This window comes from Erithacus rubecula (assembly GCF_903797595.1).
Source record: "Erithacus rubecula genome assembly, chromosome: 2".
Taxonomy (NCBI): domain Eukaryota; kingdom Metazoa; phylum Chordata; class Aves; order Passeriformes; family Muscicapidae; genus Erithacus; species Erithacus rubecula.
In genome coordinates, this window is record NC_136685.1 from 6,548,521 (window position 1) to 6,569,090 (window position 20,570).

The window sequence follows — 20,570 nt, forward strand, 5'->3', positions numbered from 1 at the left end:
ACACTATTCTTTTTCTTGTTCCCAAAGTTAGTTAGACTAACTCTTTTCAAATAGTGTTGCTAATTATTGAGCAAGGTTTCTGAGAAACTCAAAATCCTCTTACAGAAGACAACACTTCATCTTCGGCTTATTTTTAAAAGATTAAGATTACTCCCCAGATCTGCTCGTGAGCACTGGAATAAGAGCCCCCATGCACAAGCAGCACACGAAAGGATCGGCGCTTCTCCCTACCTGAGAAGTCTGCAGAAGTCCCGGCAAAGTTGCTGAAAGCTGTCAAGCACATGAGTCCTAGGAGGAAGGTGGAGGTGGGAAACACATCTGGGCAGCACATCCTTAGGTGTCCTCACGGCTTGTTTTCTTCCAGAGGAAAGGAAAGCAGTTTCTGCCCCTGGCCAGCCCTCCTCATCGCCCGGAGAACAGCGTTAGTCCCATGGCTTGGAAAGCTCGCAACCAGCGGCGGGGAAGGAAAGCACTCGGCACACACACACACACACACACACACACACACAAACACACACACTCAGCCCTGGCAGTGTGTGAATGAATCCCGGCTGACGAATGAGACAGACCTACCTGAGCCCTGGCGGCGTTCCCAGGTCCTGCAAGGCTCCTCTCTGCCCAAAAGTGCCGCAGCCTGTCGGAGCGCCGCTGTCCAGCTGCGGCACTGCGAGCCCTGGGGGGCACTCGGGGAAAGGGGCGCACCGGGGGCTGGGCTGGAGGAGCTCAGCTATTGCTGGATTAGATATGCAGGGCTCTTGTCTCTCTGTGTAGACCGACAGAAGGATGAGCAGAGTTTTCAAAGGAGGGAGCACAAAACAAAGCACCTGAAATCACATGGATTTCTGGTATGATGGGTATTTGTAGCTGCTGCTGAAATCAGTGTGAGCAGCAGTGTCCTGCCAGGCTGGTGACAGGAAAATTCTGTGTCCCCTGTTGAGAGTGATCCTACAATGGAGGAGACTTTGCACAGGCCCAGGGATCAAACCCTCCTGGACCTCATTGCAGCACTGGGACTGGTATCAGCCACATATCCAAAACGCTGCTTTCTTTTGACAACAGAAAGCCATGCCAGGCTCCCTCTAACCCACTGGACTCCTCTTTCCTACATCAAACTCAACAGAGGGTTTTTCAATACAATCATGAAATGGTTTGGGCTGGAAGGGACTGTATAGATTATCTAACTCCAGTCTCCTTGCCACAGGCAGGGACACCTTTCACTAGACCAGGTTGCTCCAAGCCCCATCCAACCTGGCCTTGAGATCCAGGAGTCCTGGCTCCTTCCATAGCAATTATTTAAGGCTCCAGCTAGCATGGCCCTAGATGCTCATTGAGCACTGCTCACCCTGAAGAGTTAAAGAAAGGCTCCAGCTCACCTGGAAGCACATCCAGTATTTGATCCTGCCTGATTTTCATCCATATCCCAGCAGCATCAAACCAATCATGTTAATTTGAAAGAGCTGAGAACTGGGCACACAGATAGATGGGTGGACTCTGTTGTCTCTGGGTACAAAGGAGGTCCTGGGCTTTGGTCACCAGCCTTAGCTGCAGCTCAGGCATATGTATGCATGTAAATAATGGACATACCCCACATATCCAGGCTAGGGCAATAGCTGAGTGTTGGTGCAGAGAGAGGAGGATTTATTTCACAGGCAAAGCCAACATCAGATATTTAGCAGCCTGTGTATCCATATGTTCAAACCTAAGGAGCTGCACTATGTGGGGCTGCCAAGGGGAGATGGGGCCAAGCTCACACACAGCTGTTGAGCAAAGCTGCAACTCCCATCCAGCAAAAATAAACTCAATGGCAATATCCAAGGAAAACCACAAGTGGTTTTACTCCTTTGTCCTGTTCATCCACATGGAATTCAGTGAAACTCTCCAAAAACATCGATATTAGAGGTAAAAACAAGTGTAAGAAACTTCAGTGCAAAGGGCTCTGGGGCTTTTCCCAGAGTTCAGTGAACCTGTGAAGTATTTCTTATTCTGAAATTTCTAACAATGTTTCAGCTGTTCTCAGATGAATATCAGACTGACTGCCTGAGTATACTCGAAAGACATTTTCAAGAGTGCTGCCATGAATCCCAGAGTAATTTTTCCCCCAGAAGTCTGTCCTGAGATGGTCTCTGTACTAGAAGCAGACCCCAAGGGGAGCTGTAAGTCCAGTGCCCTGTTTGCCTTTTGCCCATATGGCCACTTGCTCAAGGTCCAAACAGCCACACAGATGAGAGCAGTGTGGTAAATATGGAGGTGGAGCTCAAATCATGTCCATGGCCATGGGAACAAGAGGCTGTTCTGGCCTGATCTGCATCTAAGCACCTCCTTCCCACAACACCTCTTCACACACTGAGGGTCTCCAGTGAAGCTGCAGATGAGTCTCCTCAAGGACAGGGACTCTGGGCTGCCCTGACAGCACAGACACAGCCTGAGGTCCAGCAGGCTCTGTACAATCCAGCCCCAGTCCCTTCTCTCTGCAGACAATTCTGCCCCCTTACTTTATTGCAGAGGGCTGCTTAAGCAAGATTTAAAAATCCAGGAATTTCTACTTTTTTGCAGAGGACTGCTTAAGTAAGATTTTAAAAACCCAGAAGCTTCTACAGGTTGCCTTGTTCTTTATTTCACCTGATACTTTAATCCCACCTGCCAAACTCTCTGACCCATACTTTTCCAGGGTTGACCTAAGTTTTAAAGAGAAAATACCAAGAGACTTGACTCCTGGCATCTATGTATGATTCTTGTCTCACCTAGTTCTGCTGCCCTTGCCAAGAGGAAGATTCACCACTGCTGTCTTACAGGCATGAGATAACCATGCTCATTACCAGATTATCAGTCAAAGCTCCTTATCAGCAGGACAAAGAAACAATAGGACCCCTGGAAATTTATCAGCCTCTGGAAAAGGGAAGCACTATTTGCTGAAAAGAGCCCACCCTGTTAGCAGGTGTTGATTTTACTGATTAAAGGGTAATTAGGTTTGGCTGACTCAGTATATAGAGAAGGGAAAAAAACTGGTGACAAAGGGTTTAAGGCTAAACATGGGCAGTGTGCTTGAGCAGCCCTTTAGGTTATTGTGAATAAAGTCAAACCAAAGGGGAGGAAGTTTACATCAGAGTCCTGCCCTCTGAGGGGGTTGTTTTTAAGTAAGTCTGTACAGATGCCTTCCAAAAGGAAAGAAGAAAGCAACTCTTGCCAAAAAGAAAGAAAAGAAAAATTTGCCTTTGAGAAACAGACAATTCAGTTAAAGCCCATCTCCATAATGCCCTTATTCCCTGGGGCATGTGGGAACATCAGCTGTGTTTGGAAGGCAAAGAGGCCACCTGTCCCAGCACAGCACAGATAAAGGATGTCTGTCATGGACAGTCTCATGGGGTAAACATGAATCAAGGCAACACCAAAATGGAACTTTATTTTAGGAGTAGCAACCCTTGAAATCCATCCATGTCTTCAAATAAGTCTCTGGGGACAGGTAATAACACATACAATGATACACATTCTCTGGGATCCTTTGTCCCTGAAGCCACCCAGAAGTGGGAATAGGCCAGTACTGATCCAGTCCAGCATTACATCTTAGCTTGGAGGAATGATATTTGCTCTCTTTCCCTCCCCAGATTAACTGTGGAGAAATCTCACTAAGTATAAGATGCTTAACAGCTGTACCTCAGTCCTCCTTTTTTACTATGTTACTTAAGTGCATTTTTCTCTCCTCCTATGCTACTTTCTTCTACTTTCTTGCAGACCCTCTCCTTGTCATGCTGCACATAAATAATATCTGTAATATCTGAAACGTGCATGCAAATTCCAAAAGCACAGTTAAGTACAACTGCAGCTGGGGAAACTGAGGCAGTGAGAGAGGAAGTAATTTGTCATTCAGTTCTGTGACCCCAACATTGCCCAGTTCATAACTGGTAATTGGGAATGGACCCAGTTAGGATGATTCCCAGTTTAATGCTGTTTGTGCTAATCATGCCTCCTTCCAGGGCTGATTTTTAGTAATGCTTTCCTATTTTTTACTGACCCAGCACCATTAACCTCTTCCTTGCTGATTAGACCATCAACAGCCAAAAGTTGCTCTGTAGAAGAGGGAAGAAGAGGGAATAGTTCTCAGCTAGAGAACCAGATATAGGATTGAAACCCTGTTTGTTTACACAGTCACAAGCAGATTTATTAGTACAAATGTTCAAGACTAGTCTTTCTTTCTAACCCTAGTAATATTACTCACTTCTTACTGTTTTTCTCCACAAGGTCTCAAAGCACTCTCCAGAAGGCCCTGTTGCATTCTGCCAGTCCCCACATGGACAAAGAACAGTCATATGTTTGAGGTCACTACTTTTTTAATGTCAGCCAGGGGAAATTGACAGAGATAAGAAAATATTGAATACTTTTTAAGTCCAGCCAGAGCTCTTTCCACTTGGCCTCATTCCTCCTAAATGAATGTAAATTAACAACAAAATATATGTGCATTTATACCTACAGAAATATATGTAAGCTGGGTGGTCAGAGCTTCAATATAAAATAGCAATGCTTCCCAGCAGAGTACAGCTCTTTGTTTCCTTTTTTTCTTAATCTTTCCCCTAAGAGTGTCTTATGAAAACAGATGGTGTTACTCATTGAAGTAAGTACTGTTTGCTTTCATCAATTTGAAGGCAGACGACTTCACATAATGCAGTTTTGCAATACAACACCAAGTATCTCACAAGTAAAATCCTCCTCTCTCTCCATATTCAATGCTAAACAACAGCTGTGCAGAATATTCAAACTGAAAAGCCTTTGAAGTTTTTACATTTTGTGTCACTCAATCACTACAGTTTACAAAATGAACATAAAACCTGGAGGACTTTGCTCCATACTGGGACAGGTTTCAAGTGGGGCTAGTGCTTCAACCTAATACTGTGTAGAGCAAAAGCCCAAGTGATGCACTTATCCCACTGAAACATTGGGAAACACTGAACAAAGTGGTGCAAAATCCTCCAATGCACAAAAATGTCAAAAGTAAAATATTTGGAGACTTCAAAGTGATCCACAACAAAGCTAAAAACTTTCTCCTCCTGTCTCACCAAGTAACTGGTGTTGAAACTTCTCTCAGCTGGCATTCTCCTTATTATAATGACTCTGTGTTAGAGGATACTGTGCAATCTGGTGATTTTTATGGGATTGGCATGCCCAGTTGTGCACAGAATGTTCTCAAGTTAATCACTGTATTAGAACAGGAATTTGGAGTCAACTTGATCTTTGTACACTACAAGTCACATAAAGGTTTAAAGAGACAAGTCCACTGAGACCTTCAGGACCTGCACTGTCTTCTGATTATCTGTAAAGTGAAACTGTTCTCCACTTGACCTGACTCATAAGTCCTGTTCTAACAGTTTTTTCTGGGTAGGTTTCTCCATTAATTGGATGATGGTAGGGACTGGTTTTACTATCCACTGGCTTTTCCACCTCTGTCTTTCCACCAGTACATTCAATAGCTCTCTGGGAGTGCTTCTTAGATGAGAGGCTGTATTTGGCACCTGCAGATACCTGTCTCTGACCTCACTGGTCTTGCCTTTGAAGACCCAGCTGGTTCAATGTGAGCAGCAGTATGTTTTTCCTATTATCTCACCTATGATAATCAAGGGAGAATTGTCTCAATCCTGCTGCCATGCAGGCATGAGCCACTTCAGGTCACAGACCCCTTCTAATCTGGATCTCCACTAGGTTCTTCCCTTTTATTTTTCTTGTTTTACTATCAACCCTCAAAAATAATTTACATTGTCCTAAATTTCCATGGGAACCAGAATTGTTTCTCAGATTACCTTGTCTAGAAGTTCTCTGCCTGTCCTGTGGGAGTAACATGCTCTGATGTTATTTGATAGAAAAACAGGAACCATCTCAGCATTCATCCTTAAAATGGTACCATGGGCATTTATCCCAAACCTCTGTACTCCACTCTGAGGGCATGCAAAGCCATTAGCATGTAGGGCAACAAGAGAGTCCTTCAGCACTCCCCCAGGTTCTTTTGTCCCCCATGGGACCACATCCTCTACACATAGCCCATCCTTATAGAAACTACTGTAATAATTTACACTGGAAAAGTCATTTGTGTTGCCAGAGACCTTTCCCACAAAAAGGACTGTTTCCAAGCATTGTTACAAAGCCTTTTCATAAAATCCACCTCTATACTAAATAGGCTGAACCATACAAGGGTCTGAACACAGGCCCTGCCACTCACATTTTGGACTAGTCCTTGGTTCACTTTTGATCCAGGCCACCTGGCATCCAGAACATTTCTCAGCATGGCTTGGGAACTGGCAGGAACTTTGGCCACTCCAAATATGCAGGAAGGAATCGTGGTTTGGAGTTTGACAGCATGACCACAACCAGATGATATGTTCTAAGAGACCCAACAGTGTTTCAGGAGTTTGTAATATCCTTGGTGAACCATTCCTTCAGGAGCACTCAGCATAGACTGTGCTCAAGTTTGATCTGGAGAAGTCAATGAAAAAACTTTTTGTCTTCCCTGGTTCCAACATAACTCAGAGAGATCAGCTTTCACCTCAGATTTCTCATTGCCTCGGAGCAGAGGGCATTTCTCTTGGTTTTGTACAGACAGCAAATTACACAATAAACCTCTAGCTCACAAATCACAAACTGATAAAAAAAATTAAAGGGAATCAGAGGAAATGCTTTTCTGCTGAATGGGGAAAGTCAATCCCAAGTGTAATGTCACTGGCATCAGTGCAAATTCAACAATGGTGTACATCCACCATTTGCAAGAGGAACAGGTTTGTGTTCTCCTTTCACTTAAACATACATTTTCCTTTCCTCTTTTAAATAATTTCCATTTGAGAGGACTATTTCAAAAGTAACATATGCTTTCACATGCTTTTTAGTTCTCAAGCCAATAATATCACCAGGTATTTTTTCACAGTGGTCCCAAGAGACTATCCAGTGACAAAGTCCAGGTGTGCTGGGCAGTGCAGAGAGCACTGGACTATGTCACCTAAAACAACCTAAGGAATTTACAAGGGCATTGAAATCCAAGATAGTCAAATCTAGCACTCTGTAGCCACAACACCATCATTAGGGAAGCCCAGTTAATTTGCTTCTAGGGCAGGAGATGCTTCCCACTGCAGAAAGCTCACACTGAAATTTGGCTGCAGTGTTGTTTTTGAGCTCCTGGTTCACACATCACTGATACCTAATGTGGTAATGCTACTGACCAGACCAGCTACAAAGGATGCAGAGGAGGGAAGGAAACTCTACAGGTTTTTACAGCTTTTTTAAAACAGATTTTCACATGTCATAGTGCACCAGGTTGGGCATTTCCTGGACTGTTATGTGCAGAGCTGTGTGTGTATGGGCATAGCTCAGTGGTTGCATGCATCCAGAGACTACATAAAATAAGTATAAAAAATGGCTTTTCTAACACAAGTAACTTGCCTCAGAAACACCTCAGCAGAGGCAAAAAGAGACTAGAGCCCCTTGGACTCCAAAGGTTTTTCAGTTTTTGCTGAACTATCCCTTTTGAAGACTGACAAGCCAGCATCACCCTCGCAGCCTCTCCCTGCCCAACACTCTGGTGCTGTGCTCTGCACTGCCCTGCACTTATCCCCTGGGTGCTGTTTCATGCACAGCCCTTCCCTGCTCATTCTCAATCTCAGGTATTGCTGTCCATGGAGAATCTCTTATATTTATTACTACACTGCTGCTAATTTCTTGCTTCACTTGCTAACCCCATCTTGTACATGCATAACTAACCAAATTCCCTTTTCCTTTCCCACAGTGAAAGGTAAAATAAATTTTTTTTCGGTTCACTGAATCTATCCCAACACAGCACACCAGCTCATCTCCACCTAATGTTCCTTCTGTAAAATGTACCTTCTGACAGTAGAGGAAAAGCAGCTTTGTCCATTAAAAGGACTCTGATTTGAGGCAGTTTGGTTTTCACCCAAAGAAGATTGCAAGAAATGGTGCTGTGAATAACTAGGAGAGCTGAGAACTTCTTCAGCTTGTTTAGGAAGCCAGAGTTCAGAGCTGCTGCTGCTCCTGTGGTAGAAGAGGCACAGACTCCAAAATTTGTAAAGCCCAGTTCTCAGGTGAAAGCCCTTCTGTGAGTCCAGAGGGAAGCAAAGTGAGACACAAGACATAAGACAAAGCAGCAGTTTCTCTCTCCCACCTATTTTCACACAATAGTACTGCACACAGCTGAGCCAGTGCAGTGGAAAATAATGTTATGATTCCTAAAGGGCTTTTGCAAAACAAAGGATATAAAAGACATTTTCTCTTCAGGTTAAAAAATAATGTTACACAATAATGAAGAACAGAAGTGATTTGTTAAAAATAATGAGAAGCTGCGACTTTGAGTAATTTGATCATAATTTTTTTTACTTGCTTTTCCTACTGCATATGGAGGTTGAGATGGTAGATAAAATTTACCTATGACAAACCACCAGCATTAATGCTTTAATCAAGAAAAACAAATGGTCCCCCTTGAAATCTCCTGCCCACCTAGAGAGAGTAATGGGGTTATAAATGGAGAATGAACAAATATTGACTCTATGAAATGTAAAGGTACCTGGGAGTTCACCCATCAGTCTTTAGATTACACTTGCCTTTCAGGATGAATGGGGTTTCTTTTATAATCCCTTTTAATTGTTTTTTTTCAGCATCTCAGGAAATAGGAGGGGCACATCAGTGGTCTCTTTAGGTTCTCAAGGTGTTCCAGACTGTTTCTGGAGGACAAGACCTTCAATTTCTGGAATGAGGTATGTAATGAATGTAGCAGGGCCAAGGCCTTTATTAAACAGCTCTTTATTAATGGGGGGTCACAGGGAGTAGGCCCTACGCCTGCTGCTGCTGCTGCCGCCAGGCAACGCCGGGAGGAGGTCCTGCCGATCCCGACGAACGTAGGGATGGGAGTCTCAGCCTCACGGACACGTCCGAGATCTCAATAGTGGCTCATTGGTCTGGGGGTGTCATTCTTCTTAACTGCCCTTTAGATTGCGGTGATTAAACAGTTACGAAGGACATATTGCAGGTGACTTGGCTTGTTAGTTGAGATGATCTGTGAACTTGGGTTCGGTGTTGGTTGACTATTTTTGTGAATCTTTTCTTCAACAACAACTTCCGGTAATGGTGGTACTGGGAAACTTCTGGAGATTTACATATAGGGTGTGGCTAACTTGATAGGCAGGCAGCAGCAGGCCGGAAATGAGGTAAGGGAAAGGGCGGAAATGGTAAGGCCGGAAATGAGGTAAGGGGAAGGGCGGAAGGAGGAAGTAACTGGGATAGGGGAAATACAATAAACCAGGGTTTGAATTACATAGGGACTACATTTAACTGGGGAAAAGAACATAACAACTTGATCAAAGAACCAACAACGAATGAGGTGGATAGAATGATAAGGTAAGCAACAATCTTTTTAACTCTTCTAGCAATGTTGTTTTTATGGTTTTCAGCTAAGACTTTTTACCACAATCCCCCCTCTTTCTCTTTGATCGGGTCTTTGACCCGCATCAAATCACAATTTTCGGTTTCTTGGGGGTATAATTTTTGTAGTTCTAGAAATTGGTTTAAAATTTCTTTAGCTGAATCATGTTCTGGGTTTTGGGTTCCGATCATCAAAATTTTAGCTCTCGTTTGATCAGTCATATTCCTTATACTGGTTTGTATAGTGGTATTTATAAGCCTAATTAGGCATGGGAGTAGGCATGGTAAAAATAAAAAGCTTATGACTGCACTTGCAACTAAAAAGACTACTTTTTTTCCACCATTTATTTTTTAGGGACCAGAAGTCATCCCACCAGCTAGTGTCCATTAGAGGGGTCCATTGTTGGTTTCCTACATATGCTATTTTCGGATTTCTTTAGATATGTTTCGTATTACTTCGCTTTTATCATCAATTTCCAGGCAGCATTCGGATGTATTAAATTTCCACAAATACCTCCTTCATCGGCCAATAATAATCTACTGCAAGCCGAATTTGATAGACCACTGCTCGGGTCTGAGTTAACTGTTCGGTAATGTGGTCTAATGCGAGGGCTGTTCGATTAGATATTATTTCTATACTGCTTGGAGTCTGATGATTCGGTTCAGCATATAAATGGGAGTACGGTATCCCCACGACCCATCCTGTGCCCACGTAGCTGGCCCATATACTTCCATGATGCGTTCAGGTGTCCACACTTGTCCCTTCCATTTTTGAGTACTTTCTTAATTAATCATACTCCTTTTCTTTCGGTTAGCCCTTTTCAAATCATCGTACAAGGGAATTCCTAATTTAGACCCCGAATTTTTGGGAAGTAGGAAAGAATGAAGGTTTTTATAATCCCAATTGTACCAGCTCCCGGCCCAATCTCCTGGAAGATGGTATATGCAGTGTCTACGCATATCCAGAATAGATACTCGGTGTGCTGTCCAAAAGGTTTGGTTGGTTTCGGTGGGAACATGACCAATACTTGGATAATCCTCTAATCCCCAAAGGGATTTATTTTCTTTCCAGCACATTTCATGTAAATCATATCCTTCGTGATAACACATCCTTTTTCCTTTTGGTGTATTGTCCAATATTTGTTTGGCTCCTTAGGTATCCACCTTATAATTGACTTTTTTATAGTTAGGTACCTTTTGCAGGGCATAGTTCCTACAAATGTTCTATATGGGTTTTCCAACTCTTTTAATACATTCTTCTCCAATAGGTTTATATTTTAAATCCATGTTCTTTCTTCTGTTTTTGCTTAGGTAATTGAGATGTTTGGTTAGTTTGCTTCCATTTAGAATTTCCAATGGGCTTAAACTGATCCCTTCCCATGGCCAATCTCAGACATTTGTGTATTACCGCATACCCAGCAATTGGTTTATTTAATTCTTTACTAATTCTTTCAACTAAATCTATGAATAAATTTTTCCCTAAAGGTATTTCCAATTCGTTTTCCTTTTTGGTATTTATTACTAATTGTTTTTCTTTGATCAAATCTATTAATTCTCCTTGATTATTCTCATGTTCAAAGCAAAACCAGGCTTTCCCCTATAGGACATTCTCCGAGCAACCGCTGCCGAAAGTGGCAGTATTCTTAGCAATCCAATACGTTTTTTCCACTTTCTTGACAAGTGGAGATCTGGGAATGATTGAAACAGCTGGGATTCACGTTGGTGTGAATTCTTATTAGGGACTCTTGGGTCTCCCCATCATATATCCGATGGTAACACTTGCTGCATTTAACCTCTTCGCTGCTTATCAGGTTATTTGTTAGCAAGGCCAGCAACACTCCTCTCAAGAGTCCGGTATGAACTGCTTTCAGTCTCACCCGGGCTTGCCTCTTGGAGGTGGGTTCCCCTTAGGTAAGATTTTACTTTCCCAGAGTTCTCTCATCCCCTTTTTATACTAATTTAGATGTTTTTAGAAAGTGTTCTGTAGGGGAATTGGTCCTTTATGGTTTGGCAAACTTCTAATTTGAGGATTTCGACAGAGGATTGAATGATACCTTACAATCGGAGAAGGATGTATGATACAGCAATTTTGTAACAACAAGAACTTTAGTGAACTACTGGGAACTTGAAAGACTACTGCAGGTGTGCAACAACAACGTTATAACAACAACTAGAGTTAACATAAACTGCGTACAATAACACTTGCTTTCAAATTGGAACTGTCTAAGTCTTTTCAGCTGTCTTTTTCTTCTTCGCTTAAACTTAAGTTGGAGGTCTGTAGCTCCTTTTGTAATGGTCCATTCAGGTGCCTTTGGCTGAAATACTGTGAGTCCGATTCACCAGGGGGAGGTTGGAATTGGTCCTTTAATGTTGTGATATGTGAGTCCAACCTTTTTCTTTTGTTCTTACAGCAGTGTGTTGTAGTTAGGAGGACTAGGAAGGGGCCTTCATACCTAGGAGATAGAGATGTGTGACTTAAGGATTTAACAAGAACCCAGTCCCCAGGGTTGATCTGATGAGCATTTGAATCTAAGGAGAGGTTTGGGGCAGGTATCCTTTTTTCTTTAGTTGCTCTATTGTTCTTCCAATGATTCTTAAATACTCTTGGGTGGCCAGCTTCTCCTTCTAGATAGTTTGCAGAGCTAAAAGGGGTAATTAAAAAGGGAAGCCCACACATCATTTCATAGGGTGAAACTCCTATGTCTGCACGCGGTCTGGTCCTAATGCGTAATAGGGCAAGAGGTAGGCATTTGAGCCAATTCATTTGGGTCTCTTCAATTAATTTTGTTAATACATTTTTCAAGGTTTGTCATTCTTTCTACTCGGCCGGAACTTTGGGGATTGCCATGGAGTATGCAACCTCCTTTTATTCCCAGTGCTTCAATGACTCGATGTAATATATGTGACGTAAATGTGGGCCTCTATCAGAATCGATGTGATTAATTAATCCATATCTAGGAATAATTTGTTCAAGGATTATTTTTATGACCACTTCTGAGGTTTCTTTAATAGTGGGGGAAGGCCTCCACCCAATGGGTAAGATGGTCCACAATAACTAATAAATGTTTATATTTTTGAACTGGGGCATTTCGGTGAAGTCAATTTGAACACTTTGAAATGGTCTTAATGCTAATTCCCTTCCCCCATATTCAATTTTTGCGCATAACTTTTTGATTAGCTTTTTGGCAGATTAAACACCCTTTAGTTATTGATTTAGCCAGATTATTATCCCAATACAAAATTTTCTCTGAGGGAAGTGGTCACATAATCCTTGAACACCCCAGTGGGTCAGTTCATGGATTTCTGCCAACACCTTTCTGGCTAGACTTTTGTTTAAAAATTTGCGCCCATCTTTCACTACCCACTCTCCTTGATTTCCTTGATGTATTTCTAACTTTTTTATTATCTTTAATTCTTCTTCACTAAAAATGGGCTTTGTAATTTCTGATTTCTCTGGTATCTCATTTAATTTAAAGACTTCTATATGCCCTTCGGAACTTAATGAGACTTCTTTGGCTATTTTGTCAGCATACCGATTTCCTCTTTCTTCTAAGGTATTTCCTTTGGTGCCCTCTTATGTGCCCAACTGCAATTTCTGTTGGTTTGAGCAAGGATTCTAATACGGATTTTATTAAGGTTTTATGTACCAAATCTTTCCCCTTTGAGTTTAAATACCCGCGTTCTGCCCAGATTTTTCCAAATGTGTGGACTATTCCAAATGCATATTTTGAATCAGTGTAAATGGTTCCTGGTTTTCCTTCTAATGAGTCTAGACCTCTTTTTAACGCATAGATCTCACAACATTGTGCAGACCAATTGGATGGTAGCTTCCCCTTTCTATCACTTCTAGCTCTTTTCCTTCTGCTCTTTTTACTACTGCATACCCAGATACCCTTTTTCCATCTACTACTCTAGATGAACCATCGGTAAACAATACTTCTCCATATGGCAACGGTGTACTTTGTAGATCTCCCTTACTTTGGTTTGGAAATTTATAAGCTCCAGGCAATTGTGCTCTAGCTCTGGCAAGGGTTCCCCTGAGAGAAATTGAGCCGGATTAATACTTTTAGAGGGTGGCCAATTCTAAATTACTTGCATTCATTAATATAATTTCATATTTAGTATTCTGGCTTCTGTTAGCCATTGCCTGGCCCCTTGGCTGAGGATAGTCTTAATATCATGTGGAGTATATACTTTAAGTTTTCCCTGTAATGTCAGTTTTTGTGCGTCCTCTATCAAAAAATTACTGCAAGCAGCCGCAATTGCTTGGAGACATAGTGGCCATCCTTTTGCTACTGGATCTAATAATTTAGAGAGGTAAGCTATTGGCTTTCGACAACCCCCCCATTTCCTGAGGTTAGTACCACCGTAACGCTACTCCCCTTTCAGTGTTCGTGATAGTTCCAAACTCCTTTGTGAGATCTGGTAAACTTAGGACTGGGGCCGAAGATAATTTCTCTTTTAATTCTTCTAATTGTTTTTCGTCTTGTGCAGTCCAATTTATGGGTTCAGGGTTTACTAATTTTTCATAAGAAATTTTACACTTTGAGTATATTTGTCTAACCATAATTTACAGTATCCAAACAAGCCTAAAAGTTTTCGAATGTCATGTTTAGTTTTTGGGGTCGAAATGGCTAGTATGCCCGAAATTCTTTCGGGGCTTAACTTTTTGTATCCATTTCCAATTATATGACCAAGGTATGTCACTTCTGGTTCAACGAACTGCAATTTGTTCCGGGATACTTTTAGACCCTTTTCTCCCAGAAAGTTAAGGGTTTTATACTAGTTGTTCTAACTAGCTGTTGTTCTTTTCCAGATATTAACAAATCATCTACATATTGGAGGATTCGTGTCTCATTTTCAGGGGTGAACTGGTCTAATAGTTCTTCTAGAGCCTGCCCGAAAAGATTGGGGGACTCAGTAAATCCTTGAGGTAGACGGGTCTACCTTAATTGTTGTTTTCTCTTCCCTCCTGGGTACTCCCACTCGAATGCAAACCAGTCACGGCATTCTTCTGCTAGCGGACACGCCCAAAAGGCATCTTTCAAATCTATGGTGGTGAACCATGCATGTTCCCTGGGAATTTTACTCAACAGAGTGTAAGGGTTAGACACCACAGGATGTCTAGCGATGATTTTTTTATTAATTTCTCTCAAATCCTGGACTAATCTATATTTTCCCTCTGCCTTTTTGACTGCTAAAATTGGGGTGTTATGGGGGGACATGCATGGTTCTAACACACCTTCCGCCAGAAGGTGGTCTATAATTGGGGCTAGTCCTTCTCTACCCTTTCTGATATTGGGTACTGTTTTACCTTGACTGGGGTAGTTCCTTCTTGCATTTGCACTTTTATTGGCGTGATGTCTAAAAAGCCAGTTTTCCCTTCTTCTGCCCATACTTGGGGATTGATCACTTATATCTTTTTCGGTCAATTTCATAATACGCGCAACCATCCTCCCATTTTCTGGAATAACTGCTATTCCTAACTTAACTTGTAAATCTCTTCCTAACAAATTCTTTTCTAAATGTGGTAAATAAATCATCTCTGCCACACACTGTTTAAAGTTTCCTTTTAACTCTACTCCTTCAATTATTGGTGCTTTGAAGGGTGTCCCTTCAGCTCCTATTACTTCGCACGTTCGATTACTAATATGGACTCCTACTGGAAGATCTTTCAAACTGGACCGATCAGCTCCCGTGTCAACTAAGAACTCAAAACTTAAATTCTGGGGACCAACATTGAGGTTTATCAAGGGCTCATCTAGATGTTTCATTGGGTCCCCTAAAGGGAAGAGCCCTTGACACCCCTAATCTTCCCCTCTCAGAATCTTTTCTAAATTTTCCTGTTCTTTTTCAATTGCTTCATCGATGGCAATCTTTTTACAGTACCTTTTGAGATGACCCACTTCACCACAGTAATAACATCTGCCCTGAAATTTTCCGACCTTCTGCCAAGGGTTGGCATTAGAACCTCCTGCGCCTGGCGCAATCTTAGGTTCTCCTTCTCTAGATCCACATGGCTTCTCTAGCTTATTTCCAGTTGCATTTATACATTCTCTAGCTATCGCTACCATCACTCGGGCGTTCGATTTCGCTTTCTCCTCTTCCCTTCTCAGATACACCCTTAGAGCCTCTTTAAGTAGTTCATTATCCCTTTTTCCTGCCAGTCTTCCATCTTTTCTAATTTCCTTCGGATGTCAGGCCAAGATTTGGTGACAAATGTACTCTTAATACTGCTTGGCCATCCGGACTATCAGGATCTATACTAGAGTACAGCTGAAAGTTCTTCCTTAACCGATTTAACCACGCGGATGGGGTTTCATCTTTTTCTTGTACTGCTCCAAAGGCCAATTTGGTGTTACTTTGGTAGGAACAGACTCTCTTATTCCCCTCACTATTAAAGCTCGATAGTCAATCATATTCCGCCTCCCCTCTTCTTGGTTTGGGTTCCATCCCGGGTCTGTGAGAGGTAGTTTATAGTCACCGGTGGTCCTTGCCGGTTTTCCCTCTCCCATATGCGTAGGCCGGCTTCTCTAATCATCCTAACTTCCTCTGGGTTGAATAGTATATTTATAACTGAATTCATTTCTCTCCAAGTATAAATGCTAGGTCCTAAGAACTGATCTACCTGTTCGGCAATGCCTACGGGATCTTTCACTAAATTCCCAATTTCTTTTTTAAATCCTCTCACTTCTGAGGCCGTCAACGGTGCGTCTACAAACCCAAGTCTGCCCTCTATTCCTCCCATAGGGACTTCCTGAGTGGAAACATCCTTTCTGCTTTTGCTGCCCTTGACCTCGTATTAATATGGTCCCTCTGCTTGTGCCGGTACAGGGTTCTGTTGATTACTGGAGGAAGAGCTACTGTTGGATGGAGATAGACTCAGTTCCCAATTGGAAGGAGGTGAAGGGACACCTATTGGTGGAGGGGCCTGGACCAAGGCAGGAGGAATTGGGGTTTGTGGAGATACGAGGGGTGAAGGCAGGTTGGGAAGTGGGCACATAGGTAAAAAAAGCTGATTTGGAATAGGGGTACTAAGGGAAGGTGGTGACAGGGGAGTTATGCTAGATGCTTGAGGAGGAGGAGGAGGAGAATTGACAAGTGGAACAGAAGAAGGAAAGTAAGTGGGGGTGTTGGTGGGTGGAGAGGAGGTAGGAGGAGAATTGACAGATGGAGCAGAAGGAAGGTTATTGGAAGCATTGGTGGGTAGAGAAACAGCAGGGGGTTCGAAGGAAGTAATGGACGGAAGAGGAGGAAGAGGAGGTTGAAGGGGAGTGACGGTCGGAGGAGGAGGAAGTGGGTAATCGGGGTTATTGACAGGCGGGGGAAGAGGGGGAAGATAATCAAGGGGGTCCCATTTACTTTTATTTTTCTCTTCCTCGTTCCTTTGTCCCTTTTTCTCTACTACTTTATATCTTTATTGGTTCTTCTTTTGCTCTACTCCCTCTCCAACAAGCTGCGTATTCAAGTTGTTCCACATTTGATCCTCCCCAAGTCTTTAAATATTGATTCAGCATTGTACACATCCATGGATCTTGGGTACCGAACCATGGCCATGCTCCTGGTAAATCTAACTTTGGCCATACTTCAACACAATAATGGATCATTTTTATTTTATTTAACTTTTTAGTAGCTTCACAAGTATCCCACTTATTTAACATTATCGCCAAAGGGCTATCAGGAGGGATTTCTTTACATTTTTGTTCTCTTTCGCTCTACTCTTTTGACTCATACAAGACCCCATAGTGATTTTTCAAACGGGCCTAACAGAAACTCACTGTGCCTCTACTCGAAAGGAAACAACTGACAGGCAACTAAAGACACACTCAACAAAAAATTTGGCCCTTTCTAACTTAACGTATAATTTCTTTCTTTAAAAAAAAATATACGGTGCCCCTACTTCAAAGCAAATTTAATGACGGGCAACTAAAACAGGGCAAAGGAAAGAGCTGGTCACTACTGGGGTTTACCTATATCCCCCTCCCTATGCTCCTTCCTGGCCCACAGTTAAACTGAGATAGAGCCGGTCTCTAACGGGGCCCCGGTCGCCCCCTCCCTCTACTCTTCTCAGTTCCACCAGTGGGAGTCAGGCAAGGTCCCAGCGGGGCCCGGATACCCCTTCCTAAACCCTCGTCCCTGGGGGGCTCGGTCCCAGCGGGGCGCCGGCTGCCCCTTCCTGCACCCCCCTTCTTTGAAAATAAACACAGTGGTGGGTCCTAGTGAGGTTCTCGCCTCTTTCCCAACCGACAGAAACCTGGGTCCTAGCGAAGGTTCTCCTTCTTCCCCAAGCAAGAGAAAGCTGGGTCCTAGCGAAGGTTCTCCTTCTTCCCCAAGCAAGAGAAAGCTGGGTCCTAGCGAAGGTTCCCCTCCTTCCCCAACCGACAGAAAGCTGGGTCCTAGCGAAGGTTCTCCTTCCCCAAGCTTGGGCCTAGGCCCCAAGGAGGCGCCTCTTTCACACTGTAGGCCTTGGTAGGCCTCACTCGCTTCCCCTTTTCCCGGCCGGCCCCCTCGCGGGAGTCCGGAACCGCGGTACTCAGGGGTCCACACTCGCTTCGGGGGTCTGAGCTGCCAGCCCCCGTCTCATCCACACCACACTCGCTCGCCTCCCGTGCCCGCCACGGTCTACTTACCGGTGCTCCAGGCGTTGTCCTGGTTCCGCGCAGCTCCGGGTCCGGGGTGGCCAGCTGTCCCAGAGGGCCTCTTCGGGGTGGCGCCGCCCCCTCCGACGTCCTCTTCTGGGCGTGGCCTATCCCGGACGAGCCCCAAGTTGTAATGAATGTACCAGGGCCAAGGCCTTTATTAAACAGCTCTTTATTAATGGGGGGTCACAGGGAGTAGGCCCTACGCCTGCTGCTGCTGCTGCCAGGCAACGCCGGGAGGAGGTCCTGCCGATCCCGACGAACGTAGGGATGGGAGTCTCAGCCTCACGGACACGTCCGAGATCTCAATAGTGGCTCATTGGTCTGGGGGTGTCATTCTTCTTAACTGCCCTTAAGGTTGTGGTGATTAAACAGTTACAAAGGACATATTGCAGGTGACTTGGCTTGTTAGTTGAGATGATCTGTGAACTTGGGTTCGGTGTTGGTTGACTATTTTTGTGAATCTTTTCTTCAACAACAACTTCCAGTAATGGTGGTACTGGGAAACTTCTGGAGATTTACATATAGGGTGTGGCTAACTTGATAGGCAGGCAGCAGCAGGCCGGAAATGAGGTAAGGGAAAGGGCGGAAATGGTAAGGCCGGAAATGAGGTAAGGGGAAGGGCGGAAGGAGGAAGTAACTGGGATAGGGGAAATACAATAAACCAGGGTTTGAATTACATAGGGACTACATTTAACTGGGGAAAAGAACATAACAACTTGATCAAAGAACCAACAAACGAATGAGTGGATAGAACGATAAGGTAAGCAACAATCTTTTTAACTCTTCTAGCAATGTTGTTTTATGGTTTTCAGCTAAGATTTTTACCACAAGGGTAGATGCTCCCAGTCCAAGACATGTCTTTCAAAGTACTGAAGGAGCTGCCTGGACTAGTCAATGAGTTATTTGTTTAATGGTGTTTCTGGGGCAGCTTTCTGTAAAATGGCTCCAGAACTCAGCCTTCATCACTCAGACTATAGAAGCTCAGAGGCAAGGACACCCCTTGGCATCTGGACCAATACAAGACTCAAGAAGACCCAAGAATTTACTGCCTAAGGGAAAGACCTCTGGCATCATTTATTGACCTTAATCTTACTTTGTCACACACTCTTCATAACTCTCCAAACTCACAACATCTCACTTTTTTAACCTCTAAAACAATTATATACTTGTCTTCCACACAGATTATTGGATTAATTTCAACATTGGCTTTCATATTAGACACAATTCCTCTTTAAAATTTCTTACTAAATCCGAAAATTAGGAGAATCATGTGTTTTATAAATGCTGAGATCACCCAGTGTTGTTGTCCCTTCTGTAACCTGTAGCAGTGCCACAAATCCCAGTGGAAACTGAATTCTGAGTGGGGACATAATCAAGAGCAAAAGAACAAGGAAAACTACAAAGCCACTTAGCTCAAACTCTCAATGATCTGAAAACATCACAGATTCCAAGAGGAATTTAAAGACACTTCTGACTCTGAACAGAGAGCCAAGCAAAGCCAAAGACAGGCACAGGCAAAGCTATCAACAGAGCAGTTCACATTCCATATATCCCCTGCACCCTGACAGAAATCATGGGCACACTGTTTTTTTCTTTGTCCATACAGGTTCTACAATAATAATTTACCCTCCAGGGCTGGAATGCAACAAAGGGAAAAGGAAATGGAAGAGCATAGATGTGCATGAACACAGGGTGATGTGCTGCAGGAGCCATGGCCACTGCCAGAGGCCCTCTGGAAGCCTCAGGCTCAGAGGAGATGGTGTCACCACTTTCCCAGCACTGCACAGAGGGGAGAACAAGCCCTGGCCTGGCAGGGTTAACTGTGTGTGGCTCCAGCAGGATGCATGCTCCAAAACAACTGAGGCCCAGGGCTGTTCTGGCAGAAGGAGAAGAAGATTTTCCAGTCCATTGCTTTCCTGAGCTCAGTGCTGGCATGCTGTGTCTGAAGAACAGCTCTCCCTCTCCCCTTTGCTTGCTCTACAGTAAGGTAAAAAATGTAATTGTGGATGCTTGATGGCCACTTTAATGAGCAGCTGCTCTACCCAGAAGGGTCTGGCACCTGAGGTCATTTTAAGCAACATCTTGGGATTTCTTTGATTATTTTCAGCTAGGTCAACTCACCTTAAGTTAACCAACAACTCATATCTCATTAAAGGGAAGCTTCCAGAAAGACTAGGACTGACATCAGATTGTTTTAATAAAATCCACTATACTCAAATCTTTCCAGAGTAGTTTATAGAGCTGCTTTGGTACCTGGGGTAAACAGGACACAGAGGAATACAGGAATAGCCTTGTGTATTTGCTGACACAGGTTTGGAAGAGAGCCTGAAGGATTCAGGTACCTCTGGACAGTCTGAAAGGAGCCATGTCTGCTCCACCAGCCACTGCTAGGGCTACAGCAGCTATGAATAGCTTAACAGGTGCTCTGAAAAGGGCACAATTCAGCTAGAAGGTGAAGTGGAGAGGCCCTCCATGAGCCAGTCTCGTTTCTTTTGTAATCTGGGGACATCCAGATTTCTCTTCTCA

General features: G+C 43.5%; 1 protein-coding gene across 2 annotated transcripts in view; it reads right to left on the bottom strand.

Moving 5' to 3' along the window:
- Positions 1-515, bottom strand: part of EVA1A (eva-1 homolog A, regulator of programmed cell death) — a gene marked incomplete at its 3' end in the record, with an annotated part of 202,172 nt that extends 201,657 nt beyond the window's left edge. Inside the window, exon 1 of one of the 2 annotated variants that reach the window (XM_079298047.1) lies at positions 232-515. In XM_079298047.1, the coding sequence (XP_079154173.1) occupies positions 232-331 (100 nt within the window). In that variant the 5' untranslated portion in view covers positions 332-515. The remainder of the gene's footprint in view (positions 1-231) is intronic. The other variant, XM_079298049.1, reaches the window with a different exon arrangement.
- Positions 516-20,570: the final 20,055 nt, after the last annotated feature.